The sequence below is a fragment of the Symphalangus syndactylus genome, chromosome 8 (assembly GCF_028878055.3).
Source record: "Symphalangus syndactylus isolate Jambi chromosome 8, NHGRI_mSymSyn1-v2.1_pri, whole genome shotgun sequence".
Lineage (NCBI taxonomy): Eukaryota > Metazoa > Chordata > Mammalia > Primates > Hylobatidae > Symphalangus > Symphalangus syndactylus.
Genome location: NC_072430.2, coordinates 56471438 through 56494764, shown reverse-complemented (window position 1 = coordinate 56494764; position 23327 = coordinate 56471438). Strand labels below are relative to the sequence as shown.

Below are 23327 nucleotides of genomic sequence, written 5' to 3'. Positions count from 1 at the left end.
AGATTTCCAAGTCAGCTGTTGCTACCATGCTTCCAAGTTAGTAGTTTCCCACCTAGGAAAAGGATAAAGCTTGTAGCAATGCTGCTTCTCACAATCTTTAGTGCTTTCTTTGCCTTAATCTTAAGTTTTGGGAGAAAGGAAAAGCAATTCACTTCACAACGTGGTTGGGGTCTCATCTTCAAAGACACAATTAAAACTGTCCTGGATAGCTGGGCATCATTACAGCCTCATGCCTGTAATCCCAGCACTTTGGGAGCCTGAGGTAGGAGGACTGCTTGAGCCCAGGAATTCAAGACCAGCCTGGGCAACATAGTGAGATCCCATTTCTTAAAAAAATAAAATAAAAAATTAGCTGAGACTGGTGGCTAGCGCCTGAGGTCCCAGCTACTTAGAAGGCTGAGGTGGGAGGATGACTTGAGCCCAGGAGTTCAAGGCTGCAATGAATTATGATCGAGCCACTGCACTCTAGCCTGGGCAACAGGAGATCCTGTTTCAAAACAAACAAACCAAACAAACAAACAAACAAAAATTGTCCTAGTGGCAATAAACCATAATGCCATCTGAGTGGATAACCTCAATGTAGTATTGGCCGAAAATTTTATTTGCACATATGACATACTCATTCTTTCACCAGAAGTTTCTTGTATGTTATCAGCTGAGCTTACATGACTAAGCAGGTATAAAGAAGTATAAAGCACAGGCTATTAAATGGTCCAAAATATAAAGTACTAGAGTTGCCTTTGTTCTTGAAGAGCTTCACTCTGAATCATGTAACTGGTCTGGATGTGATCTTTCAATAAGACAATAGCAGCAGCATAATAAGCCTCCGGGTCAGCATAGTAGCATAGCATTTGGTGTTACCTATTTTAGTAAGTTTATGTTTGGTTAACTCCTGTTGAGGAACAATATTATGACCAAAAAGATGATATGGTTTATTTATTAGATGAATCCTTGATGTCTTCATAATAATGTAAAGCTCTGTCACAGCCTGCTTTGATCTGCTGGTTCCTGGGTGTGGTATCCAGCTGTTTGTCAGCGTCCCTCTCTATACCCATGGAAATCCCAACTGTATTTTTGGGTTTTGGGTTGCCTACCAGGTTCACTGTTTAAAAATGTGAATTGGAATGTTCCTTTTTATGTTTTTATTGAAAAGTACACAAGTTCTATGATGAGTTAAAATTACTATCAATGTTTATAGTTTATACGCACTGTACCAGATTATTTGAAAAATCTTGTTTGCATGTTCCCTTCTGATGGAGTTTGGGTCAGATGAAGGTGGTTACAAAAAATGTTTAACACTAAAAATTTTCACGTTACACTATTGTTTGATTGTCATTCATTAATTCTTCACTTAGTCTACTTACTCATTAAGTATCAACAAATCTTTTTTTATTTTGGAGATGAATAAGATGTGTCCTTTACAGTGGGAAAGCTTATTATTTAATAGAGCTGTTTACAGACTTCAGTTTGCCTTCTTGATAAATGTGATGAACATGGTTTACAATTTACAAAGATATTCAGGCTATCAGATCTTGGAATTGCTGAACTAAATTTTTCTGTATGTATTCTTACAGGATTTTTTCCTAGGTATTTGGGGAAATAAATACTGTCTGATGGGGGAGTAGATAGCTTTTTCATATTTTGTATCTGCGAATGCATATTATCAGCTGAGCTGACATGACTATGCAATTATAAAGAAGTATAAAGCACAGGCTATTAAATGGTCCAAAAGAAAGTAAGTACACCGCCCATAAATCTTTGAAATCATGGGAATGTTTCCAGACAGAACAAGATGGAATTTATCTTCCTAATTGTGACACAGTACCTTGAAAAATGCAACTGGATGCGTGGAGATAAGGCTTTGTATATTGCCATTTTAAAAGTTGCCCTGTCAAATTCAAGGTATTAAGTTGCTTTATGGAAGGCTAAGACCAAGCCCTAGATGCAAGACCGGGGAACTGACTGCCGGAACGTTTGTGTTGCAGCGCCTCGCCCCTTGCCGGTGCTCTTTCGCGAACGGACCGTCTCTGCCAAGCGCCTGTTGGTAGGAACCTGCTTGGTCGCGTCTGAGGGGGCTTGTGGGTGGCTCTGGCTGAAGCAGGCGCCTGGGAGAGTCTGTAGGAGGGAAACAGCCATGGACGATCAGGGTTGCCCTCGGTGTAAGACCACCAAATATCGGAACCCCTCCTTGAAGCTGATGGTGAATGTGTGCGGACACACTCTGTGAGTTGGGCGGCAGTGGATTCCCTGGGGGAGAGACGCGCTGGGTGGGAGGAGAGGGTCGGGAGATGATAGGCCTCGTCTTGGGAGCAAAGGGCGTTGTTAGTTTCAACACTGGGGAGGAAAATGGGAAAAGAAGGCGTTGTGACTTTAAATGGACTGTAATGACTTTAAATGGCTAGCCCCGAGCGGCTCTGGCCTGCTTTGAACTGCGGGTTCTCAGTGTGGCATCCAGCAATTTGTCAGGTTCCCCCTTCCATAGCCAATGAGTATCCCCACTGTATTTCCAGGCTTTGTGTTGTTTACTGGGCTCTGGACATCGCTGATTAAAAGCGTCGGGGATTGGAGTGTTTATTTCATATGAAATGTTTTTATTGAAAAAGTGCGAAAGTGCTATGAAAACTTAAAATTTGCTTGAGTGTATACTGCTGCTATTTATTGTGTGAGTTAATTAAAAAACCCTGTGTGTATGCCCACTTGTCCTGATGGAGTTCGGTTAGACTTCCATCAATAAAATGAAGAAAACCCGGACTCTAGGTAGTTAATTTTGAAGACATAATAATGGCTGGCATTTGAGTGCACATTTTGTGCCAGGCAGTGTTCTAAGCGCCTTACCATGAATTATCTCAGTTCATTCCTACAACAGTCCCCTGAAGCAGGTACTGGTATTTCCATTTCACAGGGAAGGAAATCGAGACTGCTCAAGATCCCTTATAAAGTGGGCCTTGAGAGAATTGGAACCCAGGAAGTCTGACTTTAGAACGCCCATTTTCAGGGCAAGGGGTCAGAAGGAGGGAGGTTGAGTTTGTGTATTTTGAAACAGGGATTGGTCAAAGTGTTTTTTGCCAGATTTCTTGTCAGATGTGGTTTAGTGAAGGTGGTTCTAGAAAGCACTTTGGGATAAAAAGGTGGCATATAATGGTGAGCATATATTCCTGTAGTTTCTTTCAGGTTTATTGGAGGCAAAAAATAATGGATAATCTACAATGTGTAGACAAGGTCTCCTCCCAACCCCCCAAGTGCTGACAAAAATGTAGAGCAATGACAGGGTCTTTAGGTAAGCATAAATTGCATGATTAGCTGTAGCTATAATTATTATATGGGATTTATTACCTTACTTAACTTTTCTAATTGATCTTTATTTTCCTTTGCTTTACTCTGCAAAGAAGTATAGTAGAGCTGTGATTGAATGATTTAAGACTAGAAGTAAGGTAAAAGCAATCAAGACGAATGCATGGAAAAGGGAATTCTACATGGAAAAACACTGTAGATAGGCTGTTTTTAGAGAGATTTCTTTCAATTTCTCTCCATTTTTCTTAATCAGGTTTGTTATGGTGGAACAGGAAAGAGTGTTTTTTTTTGGGAAGGATACTAACTAAATGTAATTTACCAGAAGGATGCTAAATGTAATTTTCTGGCCTAGCAGCAATTGGCCATTCAGGGAAGATTATACGATTTCAGTAACATAAATGGCATTTTAATTAGGCAATTATAAAATATTTATTTTAATTGAAATTGCTTTTGTTGTATCCTCAGCCCTTTTTGTTAAGGTCTAAGAGTTAAGACTTTTGTCTAACTCATTCTGGTGTTGCATTTAATGTGGTTAATTTGCTAACCTGTTAGATAACAGGCTACATTTTACAGTCCTTTTTTGACTTGAAATGTGAACAAAATGAGTGAAAAGCTGTAGCGTATTGGCTGAGAGAACAAGCTTTGGAATGAGCCTGTCTGATTTCACATTCTTTACTCTTTACCAGCTCTGTGGCCTTAGGCAAATGACTATCTCTGTTAGTCATTCTTCTTGTTGGTACAATAGAGAAAATAGTGCTGCTTGTATCACGGTCCTTAAGTATTAAATAATATATGCAAAATATTTAGAGATATTTAGTAGAGTTTCTGTCACATAATATTTGTTTACTATATATTGGCTATTTTATTATTATTCTTTGTGTGGCATGGGTGATAAGCAGAAATAAAATTAAAACAGGACTTACTTGGCCTGCTATGAAATACTTGCACAATAATGATTAGCTTTAAATGATTTCAGTACACTATAAAATGTGAAAATACAGCTTTATTTATAAGGACTCTGTTGTAATTTTCTTAATAGGAACTCTTTAGCATGTTGTCTAATTAATCATCCTTTTAAAGAAGTACTTTAATCTAGGCTAACACACTGCTGTTTCTGAATGGAGGAGAGAACTCACTGATTTTTTTGGCAATCATTTAAAAAATTTAAAATTATGTAAGCTATTAATAATAAAAGCAACGTAAGTTATTAAGTGAAAGGTAAAAATTTTTGTGATTCACTTCTCCAGAGGTGACAACTTTTAGGTTGTTTGTGTATATTTTCAGATATTTTCTATGCATATACAAACATGGATGTGTTTGGGCAGAAAACTTTTTCTTCCTTTAGCATAAAAAGGAATATAGCATAAACATATATATGTGTGTATATATGTATATATTTCCTTGCTTTTTTCATTATGTATATTGGATAATCTCTCTAGATCAATATGCATATGTTTTCCTCTTTTAACAATTTAATAGTAGTCCATTGTTCAAATATAATTTATTTACCCCAGTTTTTAAAATTAATATTTGTTTAATTATCCAGTTTTTCCTTGGAGTGAGCATCCATAAATATGCATATATATGTACATATATGTATTTGAGCACTTAGGCCAGTATATCATAAGATATAACAGGTAAAAATCACAAGGTAATGTCCAGTAGTGGAATTGTTGGGTCAGAGTTTGTGGCTTTTAAATTTGATAAATATGGCCCAGTTGTTCTCAAAAAAGATTATGTCAAGACAGGCATGGTTGTGCCTACCTGTAATCCTAGCTACTTGGGAGGCTGAGGAGGGAAGATTCGAGACCAACTTGGACAACATAGGGAAACCCTATCTTAAAAAAAAAAAAAAAGATCTTGTCAATTATGTTCCCAACAACTGTATGGAGATTCCTGTTGCCACACAACTTTGCCTATATTGGCTAATATTATTTTTTAAAATCTTGCATTTTAAAAGATGTTTAAAAGCATCTTATCAGATGCTTTTCTGATAAAGAAAAACATCTTGGATTTTTTTTTTTTGAGACGAAGTCTTGCTCTGTCACCCAAGCTGGAATGCAGTGGCATGATCTCAGCTCACTGCAACCTCCACCTCCCAGGTTCAAGTGATTCTCCTGCCTCAGACTCCCGAGTAGCTGGGACTGCAGTCGCATGCCACCATGCCCGGCTAATTTTTGTATTTTTAGTAGAGACAGGGTTTCACTATGTTGGCCAGGCTGGTCTCGAACTACTGACTTCGTGATCCAGCCGCCTTGATCCTCCCAAAGTGCTGGGATTACAGGTGTGAACCACCACACCCGGCCTGAGATGGAGTTTTGCTCTTGTTGCCCAGGCTGGAGTGCAATGGCGTGTTAGCTCACCGCAACCTCCACCTCCCGGGTTCAAGCAGTTCTCCTGTCTCAGCCTTCTGAGTAGCTGGGATTACAGACATGCACTACTACGTCTGGCTAATTTTGTAGTTTTAGTAGAGATGGGATTTCTCCATGTTGGTCAGGCTGGTCTTGAACTCCCCACCTCAGGTGATCCACCCGCCTTGGCCTCCCAAAGTGCTGAGATTACAGGCGTGAGCCACCGTGCCCAACCTCATTTTGGCTCTTAATGAAAAATTTTTTGGTAGTTTGTTGAGTTTTTATGGCATATATTTCATGGGATTGAATACAGGCATTTTTATAATATGCCTGTTAGTCTGAGAGGAGCAGGTATTATTTTGCTGAATGATTCTGGCTCAGTCTTATGATGTTGTAGTCAAGTTGTTGGCTAGGACTGCAGTCTATATTTGACTGGGCCTGGAGTATCTGTTTCCAAGGTCACTCATGTGGCTCTTGTCAGGAGGCTTCAGTTCCTCCCCATGGACTCTTCCATAGGGCTACTTATGACGTGGCTTCTCCCAGAACTAGTGATATGAGCAGAGGTGAGGAAGATTGTGGAGATGGAGGGGAGAAGAGAGAAAGGGAGGGAGGAAGGGAACTGGAAGCTGCAGAGCCTTTTAAAACCTAGTGATAGAAGTGATATACCATCACCTCTGGTGTTTTGTAGTGTTATAATGTGGGAGAGTACACACAAGAGTGTGAATACCAAGAGTGTGAATATCATTGGGCTATCTTGAAGGCTGGCTTCCACAGGATTTTATTAACTTATTATTTTTTTTTTCATGTCCTCAAGTAGCAAAGACTTTTTAGAGGCAAGTGATAAAGTGAGTAGGAGTAGTGCTTCATAAAAGAGGAACTATAGGGTTATGGAAAAATTAACTAGGAGTTTTACTTGTGGGAGAAAATACAGGAGCAGAGAGGAGAGAAAAGAGGTGAAACATTATTAAATACCTTTCTCTCTTAGCTGCTAGCAATTGAAGAAGCATATTTCCCTACTTATCAATTTAATCTAGCAAATGCACAAATGAATTGATTGTATGCATATGGAAGAAGATTGGATTTCATGTTCTTTTTTTAATTTTTTCTGTTCAAGGATGAACATTGTCTCAATTACAGAAAATAGTAATTTTTTTTCTTTATCAGGCCACCTATTTCAAGAAATGGGCCTTCCATTCTGAAGGCATATAGAATTAGATGGAGGCAGTGGTATCCAATTCTCATTTAACTACAGCCTTTAATAATTTAATTTCTGTCTGGGTGCAGTGGCTTACGCCTGTAATCTCAGCACTTTGGGAGGCTGAGGCGGGTGGATCACCTGAGGTCAGGAGTTCGAGACCATCCTGGCCAACATAGTGAAACCCTGTCTCTACTAAAAATACAAAAATTAGCTGGGTGTGGTGGCATGGGCCTGTAATCCCAGGTACTTGGGAGGCTAAGGCAGGAGAATCACTTGAACCGGGGAGGCAGAGGTTGCAGTGAGCCAAGATCACACCACTGCACTCCAGCCTAGGCTACAGAGCAAGACTCCATCTTAAAAAAAAAAAATAATAATTTCTATCCCAACCATTCTTGGCAAAATGGTTTCCTGTCTCTGGAAATTTTACGTGCTAAATCTACTTTTTTCATCATGCACAAGACGCAAAGTACAAAGATAAGCAAAATCAAGTACCTACCATCTTGATATATAAAGGCAATGTTTTATGATAGCTACTTAACAACTTTCTCTTTCTTTTTTTCCCTTTTTTTTGTCTGTTCTCCTATTTCTCTCTCATTTAGTGATGTTACTGGATAGTTTATCCTGAAGAGTCTGAATTTTGCTTATTGCATCTCTGTGATATTGTTAAATATGTTCTTCTATTCTCAGCATTTCCTCTAAATTGTTAGTTATGTTTAAAAGTTTTATCAGATTAAGTTTGAATTTGTTTGTTGATAACAATAATAAGTGGTGTTAACTCATTTAATATACTGATCTTATTCAGTACCTTTGTGCAAATTGGGAAACAGAGCCCCCTCTGGGTAGAAAATTAGGAAAAGGCACTTATTTTAGGTGTAAGATTTAGAAAAAGAACATTCTAGATATATTAATTTATAATTTTCCGTTGTGATAAGAGGACATACTCTATAAAATTTCAGTCTTTTGAAGTTTTCTGAAAGCTTGCTTATGGTCCAGCATATGGCCTGTCTTTGTGAACAATCATTGTACATTTGAAAAGAATATACATTCTGTGGTTCTTGGGTGTAGTGTAGTATAAGTTATAAACGTGGTACATACTACCATACCCATCTTGGTTGATAGCATTACCAGATCTTCCATATCATTATTAATTTATTTTATCTACTCATCTTATGACTTACTCTAGTATGATTATAGATTTGTCAGTTTTTTTTTTGTAAGTTTTGTCATGCTTTATGCATTTTGGAACTCTCTTGTTAGGTACATATTTGGGATTGTTATGCCTTCCTGATACATTTCTCCTTTTATCATTATGAAATGGCCCTCTTTGTCTCTTGTAATACACTTTTTCCTGAGGATTCTGTCTGATAATAATTTGGCACTGTCAGCTTTCTTGTGCTTACTATTTGATAGTATGCATTTTTCCGTTCATTTACTTTAGAAAATTTTTTTAAGCCATGTGATATCAGTGGCACAATCATAAACTCCTGGGCTCAAATGATCCTCCTGCCTCAGCCTCTTGAGTAGCTAGGACTACAGGTGCATGGCACCACACCTGGCTTATTTATTTATTTATTATTTTTATTTTTTGAGACGGAATCTCGCTCTGTTGCCCAGGCTGGAGTGCAGTGGCGCGATCTCAGCTCACGGCAAGCTCCGCCTCCCAGGTTCACGCCATTCTCCTGCCTCAGCCTTCCGAGTAGCTGTTATTACAGGCACAGGCCACCACGTCCGGCTAATTTTTTGTATTTTTAGTAGAGACAGGGTTTCACTGTGTTAGCCAGGATGGTCTCGATCTCCTGACCTCGTGGTCCTCCTGCCTCGGCCTCCCAAAGTGCTGGGACTACAGGCGTGAGCCACCGTGCCTGGGCTTTTTTTTTTTTTTTTTTTTTTTTTTTAATTTTTAGTAGAGATGGGGTCTTGCTATGTTTCCCAGGCTGGTCTCAAACTCCTGAGCTCAAGTGATCCTCCTGCCTGGGCCTCCCAAAATGTAGGTATTACAGGAATGAGCCGCTGTACCTGGCCCCCATCCATTTACTTTCAACCAATTTGTGTCTATCTCTGGGAGACTCTAGTTCATTGGGTCTTGCCATTTTATCTGGGTTGACAATCTCTGCCTTTTAATTGGTGTACTAGTCCATTATATCTAATTATTGATATCATTGGGTTTAAGTCTACATGTTTTCCTTGTATTCCTTTGGTTTTTTTGTTGTTCCCTTGCTCCTTTCCTGCCTTATTTTGAAATAATTGGATTTTTTAAAGTGTTGGCCTATTAGCAGGTAGCTTTTTATTTTTTATTTATTTTTATTTTTATTTTTTTTTAAATAAGAGATAGGATCTCACTCTGTCACCCAGGCTGGAGTGTGGTGGCTTGATCACAGGTCACTGCAACCTTGAACTCAGGGGTTCAAGGGATCCTTCCACTTCAGCCACCCCACAATTTGGGACTACAGGTGTGCACTGCCACAGCCAGCTAATTTTAAATTTTTTTTTTGTAGAGCTAGGCTCTGACTGTGTTGCCCAGGCTGGTCTCAAACTCCTGGCCTCAAGTGATCTCAAACTCCAAGCCTCCCAAAGTGCTGGGATTACAGCCACCTTTCATGGCCAACAATTAACTCTTTATTGTTATTATTATTAGTGGTTTCTTTCAGCATATCTTTTATTTGTATTTGTGATTTGTTGTTATTTTTGCTTTAAACAGTCAGTTGTCTTTAAGGAAAGGTAAGTTTTTAAGAAACAACTTCACTGAATATAATTCACGTACCATAAAATTCACACATTTAAAGTGTACATGTCATTGGCTTTTAGTATATTCTCAGAGATGTACATGTTACCCCACAAAGAAACCTCTCACCACTTAGCTGTCACACTCCTCAACTCTCCCCTCCCACAGCACTAGGCAACCAGTTATCTACTTTCTGACTATGTAGATTTTCCTATTCTGGACCTTTCATATAAATGGAATCATACAGTATGTGGTTCTCTGGACTGGCTTCTTTTACATAGTATAATATTTTCTAGGTTCATCCATGTTGTAGCATGTATGAGTACCACATTTCTTTTTATTGCTGAATATTATTCCATTGTATGGCTATACTACATTTTATCCATTCATCAGTTGAAGAACATTTGAGTCATTTCTACTTTTTGGCTATTATGAATAATGCTGCTGTGAACATTCATGTACAAGTTTTCGTATGGACAAATGTTTTTGTTTCTCTCATGTATATATTTAGGAGTAGAATTATTGGATCATATGGTAACTCTTTGTTTAGTTTGTTTTCCAATGTGGCTGTACCATCTTACAGCAGTGAATGAGGGCTCTAGTCTCTCTATGTAGTTGCTAATGCTTGTTATAGTTGTCTTTTGATTATAGCCATTCTAGTGTGTATGAAGTGGTGAAATATAGTCTCTTATTTTCACCTATTTACTATCTTTGATATTGCCCTTCTTCCTTTGGATCTGATTTTATAGTCATATTGATTTCCATCTGCCTGAAGAACATTCTTTAGCATTTCTTTTTTTGAGACGGAGTCTTGCTCTGTCACCCAGGCTGGAGTACAGTGGCGCGATCTCGGCTCACTGCAGCCTCTGCCTCCCAGGTTCAAGCGATTCTCCTGCCTCGGCCTCTTGAGTAACTGGGATTACAGGTGTGTGCCAACATGCCCGGCTAATTTTTGTATTTTCAGTAGAGATGGAGTTTCACCATGTTGGCCAGGCTGGCCTTGAACTCCTGACCTCAGGTGATCCGCCTGCCTCAGCGTCTCAAAGTGCTGAGATTACAGGCGTGAGCCACCGTGTCCAGCTCCTTAGCATTTCTTATAGTGTAGGTCTGTTGGTGAAGAATATACTCTGATTTTGTTTATAAGAAAGTGTTTTTATTTCACCCTAGTGTTTGAAGGATATTTTTGCTGAATATAGAATTATGGGTTGGCATTTCTTTGACCATACAAAAGATACCATTTCATTGTTCTCTAGTGTTTCTGTTGAGAAGTTAACTTTACTCATATCTCTTTCTCCCTGTTCTTTAGATTATATATTTTCTATTGATCTATGTTCAAGTGCACTGTTGCCTGTCTGCCATTTCTAATGTCATCCAACTATGTTAAGTCCTTTGTATTCAATAGATTTTTCATTTCTTATTGTATTGTTTTGGTCTTAGAGTTTTCATTTTTATCTTTTTTATAGTTTTCATTTCTCTGATATTTCCCATCTATATACTCATCAAGAATATATTTTTCTTTAGTTCTTTGAATGCATTTTCCTTTAATTTTTTGAACATATTTTCCATTAATTCCTTTAAAATATTTATAATAGTTGATCTTAAGGTTTCTGTCTGTAAGAGTTAACTCCTTGGCTATCTCTGGGTTGGTTTCTTTTTTGTTTGTGTTTTTGAGAGACAGCCTCACTCTGTTGCCCATGCTGGTGTGCATTGGCATGATCTCGGCTCACTGCAACCTCCATCTCTTAGGTTCAAGTGATTCTCCTGCCTCAGGCTCCCAAGTAGCTGGGATTACAGCTGCCTGCTACCATGCCTGGCTAATTTTTGTATTTTTAGTAGAGATGGGGTTTTGCCCTGTTGGCCAGGCTGGTCCCAAGCTCCTGACCTCAAGTGATCTGTGTGCCTCGGCCTCCCAAAGTGCGGGGATTACAGGTGTGAGCCATCACGCCCAGCCATCTCAGGGTTGGTTTCTATTGACTGCTTTTATTTTACTGTAGGTTACAGTTTTCTGCTTATTTATTTTTGCATGTTTACTACTTTTTAATTGTAGGTGGTATATTACAGAGATTCTGGATTTTGTCCTTTTGTGAAAAGGGTTGATTTTAAAAATTCTTGCAGGTAGTTCAATTACTGGCAGATACTTTGAACTTGTGTAGGCTTGGTTTTACTCTTTGCTAGAATGATATGTGGAGAACCCACTGTTTCCTTACTTTAGTGTAACTCAACCTCACATTTTTAATCCCTTCAAAAACTTGTTGGGGCTTGATTTTAGTCTTTGTTAGGATGCACCTAGAATATGCCTTATTCTTGGATGTGGTTCTTACTCTTAGTTGAGGCATTTTTGATATCTCAGCTGGATATCTGAGATGTTAATAAGGTGTTAATGTGGTTTCTCTGCTCTGGCTGGTGGGAACTCTAGGTATACCCAGTACTCCTCAACTCTAGTGTATTTTCCTCTCTTAACCACTCTCTTTTAAGCCTTGATTGGTTTTGCCCTACACATGTGCAGCCTATTTCTTGGCCAAGGATTTATGGGGGAATCCTACATGTCTTCTAGCCTCTCTGCCTTGTGGATTTGAGCCACATCAACTACCCTGCATTCTGATCTCTGCCTATTTGGCTTAGCACAATCACTATTCCCTTCTTAAACTCTTGCTTGCTGGGCCATGGTCATGGCAATTGTTCCCAGATAGAAAGCTGAGGCAATTGTAGGGCTCACCTTGTGAGTTTCCCATCTTTCAGGGATGTTGTGTCCTGCCTGTTGTCTAATGCCTGTAAACAGTTGTATTATGCACTTTATTTTATGGTTGCTTATGGTGGGAAGGCTAGTCTGGCATCAGTTACTCCATCATATTTGTTAGCAAAAGTTGGCCTTACTATTGTTAAGCATTTACTTCCTCCTGTAGTCTTGCAGATTTTCTCAGTTCTATGTGTACCTCTTGCTTATCTTTTTCGTTTGAGACGGTCTCGCTCTGTTGCCTAGGTTGGAATGCAGTGGTGCGATCTCAGCTCATTGCAACCTTTGCCTCCCGGGTTCAAGCAATTCTCCTGCCTCAGCGTCCTGAGTAGATGGGATTACAGGTGTGTGCCACCATGCCTGGCTAATTTTTGTATTTTTAATAGAGATGGGGTTTGGCCATGTTGCCCAGGCTGGTCTTGAACTCCTGGACTCAAGTCATCTGCCCACCTTGGTCTCCCAAAGTGCTGGGATTACAGGTGTGAGCCGTTGCACCTGGCCCCTGTTTATTTTCTTTACCTCAAAATTGGCAGTGCCTTGTTAACATTTTCTCTTTTGTTGTATAGTTCTGATTACTTTTTTGTTTTTACTACCTCAGCTCCTTCCCTAATACTTTTGTAAGCTTTCTTTTCTTTTAATGGAGTGTTTTGAGGTTGATTAGCAGTATAGTGCTGCAGAACAGCGCTTAGAGAATTGATGCCTCCTGTCTTCTGACTGGTAATTACAGTGAAGAGCTCAAGATTCTTCTGAAGGGGAGGTAGTTTGTGCTTTCATACATATGTAAGAGTTGGTGTTGTATGTATCTTAATTATCCAGAGACAGGTTGAGGAGTAGAAAGAACACCAAATCTCAACTTAGAAAATCTAGGCTCTAGTTTCACCATAGACTAGCGAGTTATAGGCCAGCCATTTAACTTTGATTTGTTCACTTGTTTATAATAGATAACATCCAGTCCCCTGAAGCTCTTAAAATTTGGGTAATTTAATAGTTAATTAGAAAATTATTGGCTGGGTGCAGTAGCTCACATGTGTAATCCCAGGGCTTTGGGAGGCCAAGGCGGGTGGATTATGAGGTCAGGAGTTCAAGACCAGCCTGACCAACATGGTGAAACCCCATCTCTACTAAAAATACAGAAAATTAGCCAGGCATGGTGGGTCATGCCTGTAATTCCAGCTACTTGGCAGGCTGAGGCAGGAGAATTGCTTGGACCTGGGAGGTGGAGGTTGCAGTGAGCCGAGACCGCATCACTGCACTCCAGCTTAGGTGACAGAGTGAGACTCTGTCTCAAAAAAAAAAAAAGAAGAAAAAATCATTGTAGTCTGTAGTGTTTTCTTTGACCTTACAACATTAATAAAACTATTTGTATTAGCTGTAATTGTTTTTTCCCAGTATGAGGGACGGTGCTGATCACTCTGCAGAATATGAATACTTCATTACGGATTGCTTATTATGTGGCCCTAACATATTTTTTGTTTGATCAAAAATGGCTATTAGTGTACTTTAGTCTTTAAGATGCAGTGTGCTAATATACTTAGTTACTTATTGAGCGTAACTTATAGTTCTTTAAAACTATGTTTATAAGATATTTACTAATTGTATTATTTGTAATGTTTCTACTCTCTAATTCTCTTCTATACTGGGAATCCTTTTTAAAGATTCATATGTATACACACACACACACACACAAAATTATGTCTTTTTTTTTTTTTTTTTTTTGAGACAGAGTCTCGCTCTGTCACCCAGACTGGAGTACAGTGGTGCGATCTCGGCCCACTTCAAGCTCTGCCTCCCAGGTTCACGCCGTTCTCCTGCCTCAGCCTCCTGAGTAGCTGGACTACAGGTGCCCGCCACCATGCCCGGCTAATTTTTTGTATTTTTAGTAGAGATGGGGTTTCACCATGTTAGCCAGGATGGTCTTGATCTCCTGACTCTGTGATCTGCCCGCCCTGGCCTCCCAAAGTGCTGAGATTACAGGCGTGAGCCACTGCGCCCTGCCCAAAATTATGTCTTAATGATGGGTATCCATTCTGAGAAACTCATGTTAGGCAGTTTTACTGTGTGAACATCATACAGTGTGCTTATGGCATAGTACCTGGTATAGTCTATTATATACCTAAGCTATATGGTGTAGCTTATTGCTCCTAGGCTACAGGTCTGTATAGCGTGTTACTGTACTGAATACTGTAGGCAGTTTTAACACAATGGTAAGTTTTTGTGTATCTAATCATATATAAACATAGAAAAGTTACAGTAAAAAAGGATAAAAAAATGATATGCCTATATTGGGCAGTTACCCTGAAACTTCCCTATGAGATTTAGGGAAAATTAGTGATTCTTATTAAAACTTTTTCTCATCTGTACAATGGGTTCACTAGTAGTGATACCTTACAGTTACTATGAAGAGTTTGCAGGACTGGAAGTTGTTCTGGGTGAGTCAGTAAGTGGTGAGTGAATGTTAAGGCCTAGGATATTACTATACACTACTGTAGACATTATAAGCCCTGTACACTTAGGCTACACTAAATTTATAAAAAAATTTTCTTTCTTCAGTAATAAACCTCAGCTTATGGTAACAGTTTTACTTTATAAATTTTTATTTTCTTTTGAACTTTTTGGCTGTTTTGTAATACCTAGCTTAAAACACAAATTATGCAGGTATACAAAAATATCTTATTTATGTCCTTATTCTATAAGACTTAAGCTTTTTTTCTATTGAAAACATTTTAAGGCCAGGCGTCGTGGTTCGCACCTGTAATCCTAGCACTTTGGGAGGCTGAGGTGGGCGGATCATGAGGTCAGGAGATCGAGACCATCCTGGCTAACACAGTGAAACACCGTCTCTACTGAAAATACCAAAAATTAGCCGAGTGTAGTGGCACCCACCTGTAGTCCCAGCTACTTGGGAGGCTGAGGCAGGAGAATCGCTTGAATCTGGGAGGCAGAGGTTGCAGTGAGCTGAGATTGCGCTACTGCACTCCAGCCTGGGCAACAGAGCAAGACTCTGTCTCAGAAAAAAAAAAAAAGAAGAAAATATTTTAAATTTAGGTTTTCCTTTTTTTTGAGACAGGGTCTCGCTCTGTCACCCAGGCTGGAGTGCAGGGGCATGATCACGGCTCACTGCAGTCTTGACATCCCTGGCTTAAGCAATCCTTCTGCTGTAGCTTTCTGAATAGCTGTGACTCCAGGTTGGCGCCACCGTGCCCAGTTAGTTTTTTGATTTTTAGTAGCGATGAGGTGTCATTATGTTGCCCAGGCTGGTCTTGAACTCCTGGGCTCAAGTGATCCTCTCGCCTTGGCCTCCCAAAGTGTTGGGATTGCAGGCATGAGCCACTACATGAGGCCCTATTTTTGTTTTTACTTTTTAAGCTTTTTCATTAAAAATGAAGATACAAACATACACATTAGCACATACATTAGCCTAGACCTACACACGGTCAAGATCATCAATATCACTGTCTTCCCTCTCCACGTTTTTTCCCATTGGAAAGTCTTCGAGAGCAATAACATGCACGAAGTTGTCATCTCCTGTGATAACAATGCCTTCTTGTAGAATACTTCCTGAATGATCTGCTGAGGCTGTTTCACAATTTTTTTTTATTAGTAGAAGGAGTACACTATAAAATAACAATTAAGAAGTCATAGTATAGTAAATACATAAACCAGTATCATAGTCATGTCATTATTAACTATTATGCACTGTGCATAATTGCATATGCTATATTTTCATACGACTGGTGGTGCAGTAGGTTTGTTTACCCCAGTATCACCACAAACAGGTGAGTAATGTGTTATGCTAAGATGTTAGGATGGCTACGAAGTCATTAGGTGATAGGAATTTTTCAGCTGTATTATAATCTTAAGGAACAGACATCATTGTATATGTGGTCTGTCTTTGACCAAAATGTCCTTGTATAGTGCATGACTATATATAGTTTTGAATTTTGGAGGAAATCTATCCAGATTTCTACCTGCAGGTATCAGAAAGTTTCATATCATCTTTGGCTTTGTGAACATTCTCTTTCCATGGAAGTTATGTTCTCAAACTTGTATTCCAAGAGTCAAACAGGTGAAGCTATCTATTGGACGTTCAAACTTATTTGTTAAAATGCAAGCTATTTTATTCTGTAAGGATCTAAAGTAGTAGTTCATTAGTTTCCTTTAGGGATACAAATAGAAATAGAAATGGAATCAATTTTTCCTCATTGCTTTTTTTCTGCTGTGGGCATATAAATATTATGTCTAACAAATATATACCGATAGTATGATTGCCTGGGTTGGAATCCTAGGTTCGCTACTTATTATTAGCTATGAGATTTAGGGAAAATTAGTGATTCTTATTAAAACTTTTTCTCATCTGTACAATGGGTTCACTAGTAGTGATACCTTACAGTTACTGTGAAGATTAGATGAGGCACAATTCGAGTAAATTTAAGAATTCAAGTAAATCTATGAATTCAAGTAAATTTACTCTATATAAAGAGTTATTTTCAGTATTCTATGTGCAAAAAATATATAGTTTTTCAGCTTAAGTTTCAGGAATCTTTTGGCAATTTATTTTCAGTTTACTTAGCAACTTGTTCCTGAGACAGCAAGTAGAATGAGAATAATTGAGCGAAAATTAAATGAGATTTTAATGGTTTTCTTCAGGTTTCAAATGTGTTAAGCCTATTTTCAAAGAAAAAAATAAGACAACAGTAATTTACTAGTTGTTGGTGTTTACTAATAAATGTATTTGCAGTCTTTCTCAGACACTCAATAAATTTTCCAGGCCAGCGATTCCAAAACTTACCTCATCCTAAGAATCATCTGGGGTGCTTCTTTAAAATACAGATTTCTGGGCCCTACCATAGTCTTTCGAGGTGGGGACCAGTATTTTATAATATCTATCTAGGTAAATTTTGTGGTGTAAGAGGGTTGAAAACACAGTTCTGGGAAAACAACAGTGAATGTGGCAGACATGGTTTCTGCCCCCATAACTTTTATAGTGTCTTAGTTCTTCTTTTGAGTCCTTAAAAATAAATTCGTTTTTCTTTCTTTTTTTTTTTTTTGAGACGGAATCTCGTTCTGTCGCCCAGGCTGGAGTGCAGTGGTGTGATCTCGGCTCACTGCAAGCTTCGCCTCCTGGGTTCATGGCATTCTCCTGCCCCAGCCTCCCGAGTAGCTGGGACTACAGGCATCTGCCACCACACCCAGCCAATCTTTTTTGTATTTTATTAGTAGAGATACGGTTTCACCATGTTAGCCAGGATTGTCTTGATCTCCTGACCTCGTGATCCGCTTGCCTCGGCCTCCCAAAGTGCTGGGATTACAGGCGTGAGCCACCGTGCCCAGCCTTTTTTTTTTTTTTTTTAAACAAGGAAGAAAAGGAAAGTTTATAGTTATAAAAATATTCTTTGTAGTTAAGATGTGAAAAGTGGGCTTTATTGTTAAATAAGCTATTTTTTTTAAAAGATTACTATTTGCTAAAGAAACATAAACCTGAAATCTTGCAGCCTAATTTTAGCTGTTCTGCTGATTTAGGAAAAGGTCCTTTGGGGAAGCAAATCATTTTGGTTGGTTGGGTACAGGTTTTGCAGTTAGCATCAAGGGAACAAAAATGTTTGGGTGATACCAAATATACAAATGTTGTACATGGTTCCAAATATGGAAATGGTTTGTCTAAAGCAGCCACTGAAGAGAAATATCTAAATATTAGCCCCTTTAGGAAAGTGGAATGTGATATCTGATTTGGCTGTCAGGCTTAGTATGAAAGTTTGTGCAAAAGTACAGCTTACAAAATGCTATTTGTTTTATTAAAAAGATTGATAGGAAGTTGACATACTTAGTTAATTTAAATTTGGAAGGAGCTTAGCAAACATCTTTCTAGTTGTATTTTATGTCTCCCTCCACCTTCTTTTTTTTTAATCAAATGGGGAAACTGAAGCCTAAGAAAGGATATATGGTTGCATAGCCCACCTGGACAGCTCCAGTCTCTTTTTTTTGTGTAAATCCCAGTCAGAAATTAAATTTCAAAATTAATTTTCAATTAAATTTTGATTACCTGTTGGCTAAATAAATTTTTTTTTTACTGTAATGCAACTGGGTTGTAACTCAAACTCATGCATAAGATGAAAAAACTACAATATTAGAAATAATTTTGATCTACTTAGAACAATTTTCTCTTTATATTTTATTTTCTAGGGTGCTAGCTTACATAAAAAGCATCTTTAAATATTAAATAATGATATTCAATATTGATATATCATTCAATAATGATATTTTTCCTGATATTGTATTTGCCACATCTTTATTTTTTATTGATGATATATAAGCAGTGACATAGTATTTGGTTTTTGAGGTATAATCAGATGCCAACTAGGAAGCCTAAATGAATTGTATTGTTGATGCAATGAAATGATTTGTAGGATAACTTATTTTATAGTATTTTTATTTTTCATATTTTTCATATTTATTTTTAAAGAAATATACATTATTTACATGTACAAACAAATATGTATATTCTCTACAAAAAGATAAGAAAATGTAAAATTTAACAGACTTTATCAGAAATATTTGGAGTGTTTTCATTTACTAAGTTGGAATATGTAAAAAAAAAAAAAAAGAATTCTGAGATGAGGACAAGTGATTGTATACCTCACTCAGTTTTTTTAGAACACAAATATGATAGTGGTTATATCATTGAAAATTAATGAAGCCTCCATCAATATGGTGCAGTGCCTCTGCAACACTGATTTATATATATTTAATGAACTTGCTGTTCTAATTTCAGGTAACTGAAGCAAACTGCATCTAGCACTAACTGGTTTACTTACAAACAATTCATCTCATTAAAATATAAATATCTTGAAATTTACCAATATTAAATATAATTTCTTTATAAATAGTTCTACTGTGTTTACTTCCTGGTGTTAACTGACATGTTTCTAAAGAAATCATCATATTTTGGTACTGTTTCAGATAATGTTACCAAAATATGTTGTTTTATTTCATCTTATTTCTTGCTACTGATCTAGAATGGATTTGGAATAGAAGATATGGGACAAAAAAGCTTTCAAGAGTGATAGGATTTATGAAGTATGACATGCCAGATGCTATATTTTTGAGATCTGTTGGAGCATAAATGAGGACCAGTTAAGGATCTAGTTCTACATTCTTTGGGATTAGGAATATAATGTTTAATATTTGCATTTTTTTAAAGAATTTATTTTAAAATAGATTTATTTTAAGGATGTCTATTATGTTTTATTGCAAAGATGCCACAAGATAATATTAAAAAATGTTTTGACAAAAGAAAAAAATTGTACATAATGCTTTCATAGAGGAGTTCTTTTAATTTTTATCTTCCTATTTGTGTGTGTGTGTGCTGTGTAGTCTCAGCTGCTCTGGAGGCTGGGGTAGGAGGATTGCTTGAGCCCAGGAGGTCAAGGCTGCAGTGAGCTATGAGTGTGCCACTATATTCCAGCCTGGGTGACAGAGTGAGGCTCTGTCTCAAAGCAAACAAACAAAAAACATTTTGGAGAATGCTGTTTTAAGTTTTGACTCAGTAACTAATTTTGTAAGAAATTTCATATTACTCTACCATTGCACTAGTTATTATTATTATTTTTTGAGATGGAGTCTCACTCTGTTGCCCAGGCTTGGAGTGCAGTGGTGCGATCTTGGCTCACTGCAACCTCTGCCCCCTGGGTTGGAGCAGTTCTCCTGCCTCAGCTTCCCGAGTAGCTGGGATTACATGTGTGCACCACCATGCCCGACTAATTTTTGTATTTTTAGTAGAGGCAGGGTTTTGCCATGTTGGCCAGGCTAGTCTTGAGCTCCTGACCTCAGGTGACCCACTCACCTCAGCCTCCCAGAGTGCTGGGATTACAGGCGTGAGCCACCGCACCCGGCTTGCACTAGTTATTTGTTGCTGTCTACCAAATTATCCTAAAACTAAATGGCTTAAAATAACAAACATTTATTTTCTCAGGATTCTTGCGCATCAGGAATTTGGGCATGGCTGAGCTGGGTAGTTTTGGCTCAGGGTGTCTCATGAGATTGCAATCAAGTTTCAGCTGGGGCTCTATTCATTTGAAGGCTTGACTGGAGTTGGAGGATAAACAGTTGACCATTAAACAACATGAGTTTAAAGTGTGTGTCCACTTATATGCGGATTTCAAAAAACAAAACAAATAAGGATCGAAAATACAGTATTCACAGTATGCAAAACCCCATGTATATGGAGGGCTGACTGTATTAAGCTCACTCATGTGGTTTTTGTCAGGAGTCCTCAGTTCTTTACTGTTATTTTTTGGCTAGAGGTGTCAGTTCTTTGTCACATGGGCCTCTCCTAAGGATTTCTTCAGTGTTCGCACAACACAGTAGCTTTCTTCTCCTCGGGTGCATGATTCAAGAGAGAGACAAACAGAAGCCACTATGTCTTCTATGAACATCATTCAGACACCATCGTTTCTGCTGCATTCTGTTTGTTCAGAGTCCTAAATACAGCTCACATTTAGAGGAAGGGGAATTGGGCTTCACCTTTTGATGAAAGAAGTATAAAGAATTTGTGGCCATATGTAAAACCACACCAACCACATATGTATATTTATCACTGGAATACCTTGAATCCAAGAGGGCTCCCAATGATTCTTGTCTCCTACATTTTATGTCCTTGCTTAGTTTCTCCCTGATTGTATCAGGGTTGCTGGTATAACCAATCGAGTATGGTAGAAGTTTCTCATTTCCAAGGCTAGGTCTTTAACAAAGACTTTGTGGCTTTCCATGTGGTTACTCTCTATGTTCTTGGGCAACTTGCTGTCACGAAAGACAGTTTATGTGTCGTCAGCAGCCTTATGAAGTCCCATGTGGTTAAGAACTGAGACCTTCTACTAACCGCCAAGTGAGTGAGCCATCTTAGTCTTCAGTCCCAGTCCTGTCTTCAGATGACTGCAGCCCTCGCTGATATCTTGACAAATAAGCTGCTCCTGGATTCCTGACACTGAGAAACTTTGTGAGAAAATAAATTGTTTATTGTTTTAAGCTGTCAAGCTTGGTGGTGTTTTGTTATGCAGCAACAGATAACTAATAGAATCCCTTCATCTGTATTAAAACAAAAGGCACATTGCCAAAAGTTGTACACATATTAGGGATTTTTTTTTTTTTAAATAATAGGGAGAAATTTTTTTTTTTTTTTTTCTTTTTGAGACCGAGTGTCACTCTGTCACCCAAGCTGGAGCTGGAGTGCAGTGGCATGATCTTGGCTCACTGCAACCTCCGCCTCCCGGGTTCAAGCGATTCTCCTGTCTTGCCCTCCTGAGTAGCTGGGACTACAGGTGCGTGCCACCACACCTGGCTGATTTTTTTTTATTTTTAGTAGAGACGGGGTTTCACCATGTTAGCCATGATGGGGTCTCAGTCTCCTGACCTTGTGATCTGCCTGCCTCGGCCTCCCAAAGTGCTGGGATTACAGGCGTGAGCCACTGCGCCCGGCAATAGGGAGAAATTTCTAAGGGCCCATGTTCAACAAGCCATTGTCATTAGAGAGAGAAGTGGCTTTTGTTCAGAGGCATATAAACTACTTTTATTCAGAAGTAATCAAGGGGGAATCTAGTAGTATTGTAAAGGTAAACATTTTAATATCATGTAAGATGTGATAATAATTTAGTGTTTTTAGTGAGAATCCTGTAAGCTTCCTGTCATTGACTAAGATCTGGATTACATTCTATAATGCATGAAATAGCAATTTGAGGAACTAATTCTTTATAAAAATACTTTTACCTTGTTAATAGATTTGTTTCTGTAAGTGAGAAACACAGTGGAGTTGAATCTTATGTGGAATTTGTATATATGTATTTTTTTTTTTTCCAGAGACAAAATCTCACTCTGTTGCCTGGGCTAGAGTGCAGTGGCATGATCATTGCTCACTGTAACTTCAAACATCTGGGCTCAGGAACCCTTCTGCCTCAGCCTCCCAAGTACCTAGGACTATAGGGGTGTGCCACCATGCCTACCTAATTTTTTTTTTTTTAGACGCCCAGGCTGGAGTGCAGTGAAGTGATCTCAGCTCACTGCAACCTCTGCCTCCCAGGTTCAAGTGATTCTCCTGCCTCAGCCTCCAGAATAGCTGGGACTGCAGGCACGTGCCACCACACCCGGCTAATTTTTGTATTTTTAGTGGAGACAGGGTTTCACCATGTTGGCCAGGATGTTCTTGATCTCCTGACCTCATGATCCACCCGCCTCGGCCTCCCAAACTGCTGGTATTACAGGCGTGAGCCACCGTGCCTGGTCTAATTTTTTATTTTTTGTAGAGACAGGGTCAGGCTTTGTTGTCCATACTGGTCTTGAACTCTTAGGCTCAAGCCATCCTCCTGCCTTGTCCTCCCAAAGTGTTGGGATTATAGGCTAGTCACTGCACACAGCCTGGAATTTGTATTCTAAAGTCATGTAAAGCAGAAAATATAGTGAAGATTACCCTTAATATTAAGGATCAGAAATTGTCCATATGGGTAAATAATTTTTCATTAAACCTAGTGCGGCCAGTTTTCCCTCCAGCATAGTAATAAATCAGTATTCCTCACCTGAACAGCAGATGAAATAATTGGCTCTTGTTTGGCATTATATTGAAAAGACTTACCTTTAAACATTGTCATATAGAGTCCAATAAGATGCTTGTCCTAGGAGAGGCGTTGAAACTGAGTGCAACAGAGGGAACAGCAGAGTGACATCTCTCATTTTATGATTACTCTGGGGTATAGAGATAGTCACTGAGAGGAGAGGCTGGGGAAATGGGACTGCTTTCTAAAAATGTATCTCTGTCTCTTTTTGCTGAACATATATAAGTGAATTTGTGAAAGTATGCACATGATGTGATGCCCTTGTGTAATGCTTCTGAAACGTAAATACTTGTCTTTTTTTTGGGAAAAGTAGACTTTTTATTTCTTTCATTATGATGCTTAGATTATTTGATAGCCTATTTAATGGACTATGGGATAAGAAAGGTTGAGTTTTGTTAACTTACATATAGCACAATGTGGGAACCTCTGTTCA

General features: G+C 38.6%; 1 protein-coding gene across 7 annotated transcripts in view; it reads left to right on the top strand.

The window, feature by feature from the left end:
• The first annotated feature begins 2010 nt into the window (after positions 1-2010).
• The window catches only part of MNAT1 (MNAT1 component of CDK activating kinase), a 244565-nt gene continuing 223248 nt past the window's right edge, over positions 2011-23327 (top strand). For 4 of the 7 annotated variants that reach the window (XM_055289180.2, XM_063644542.1, XM_055289176.2 and 1 more), the window contains exon 1: positions 2029-2223. In XM_055289180.2, the coding sequence (XP_055145155.1) occupies positions 2135-2223 (89 nt within the window). In that variant the 5' untranslated portion in view covers positions 2029-2134. Of the gene's footprint in view, positions 2224-23327 lie in introns of all 7 variants that reach the window. The other 3 variants (XM_055289175.2, XM_055289179.2, XM_055289178.2) reach the window with 1 other exon arrangement.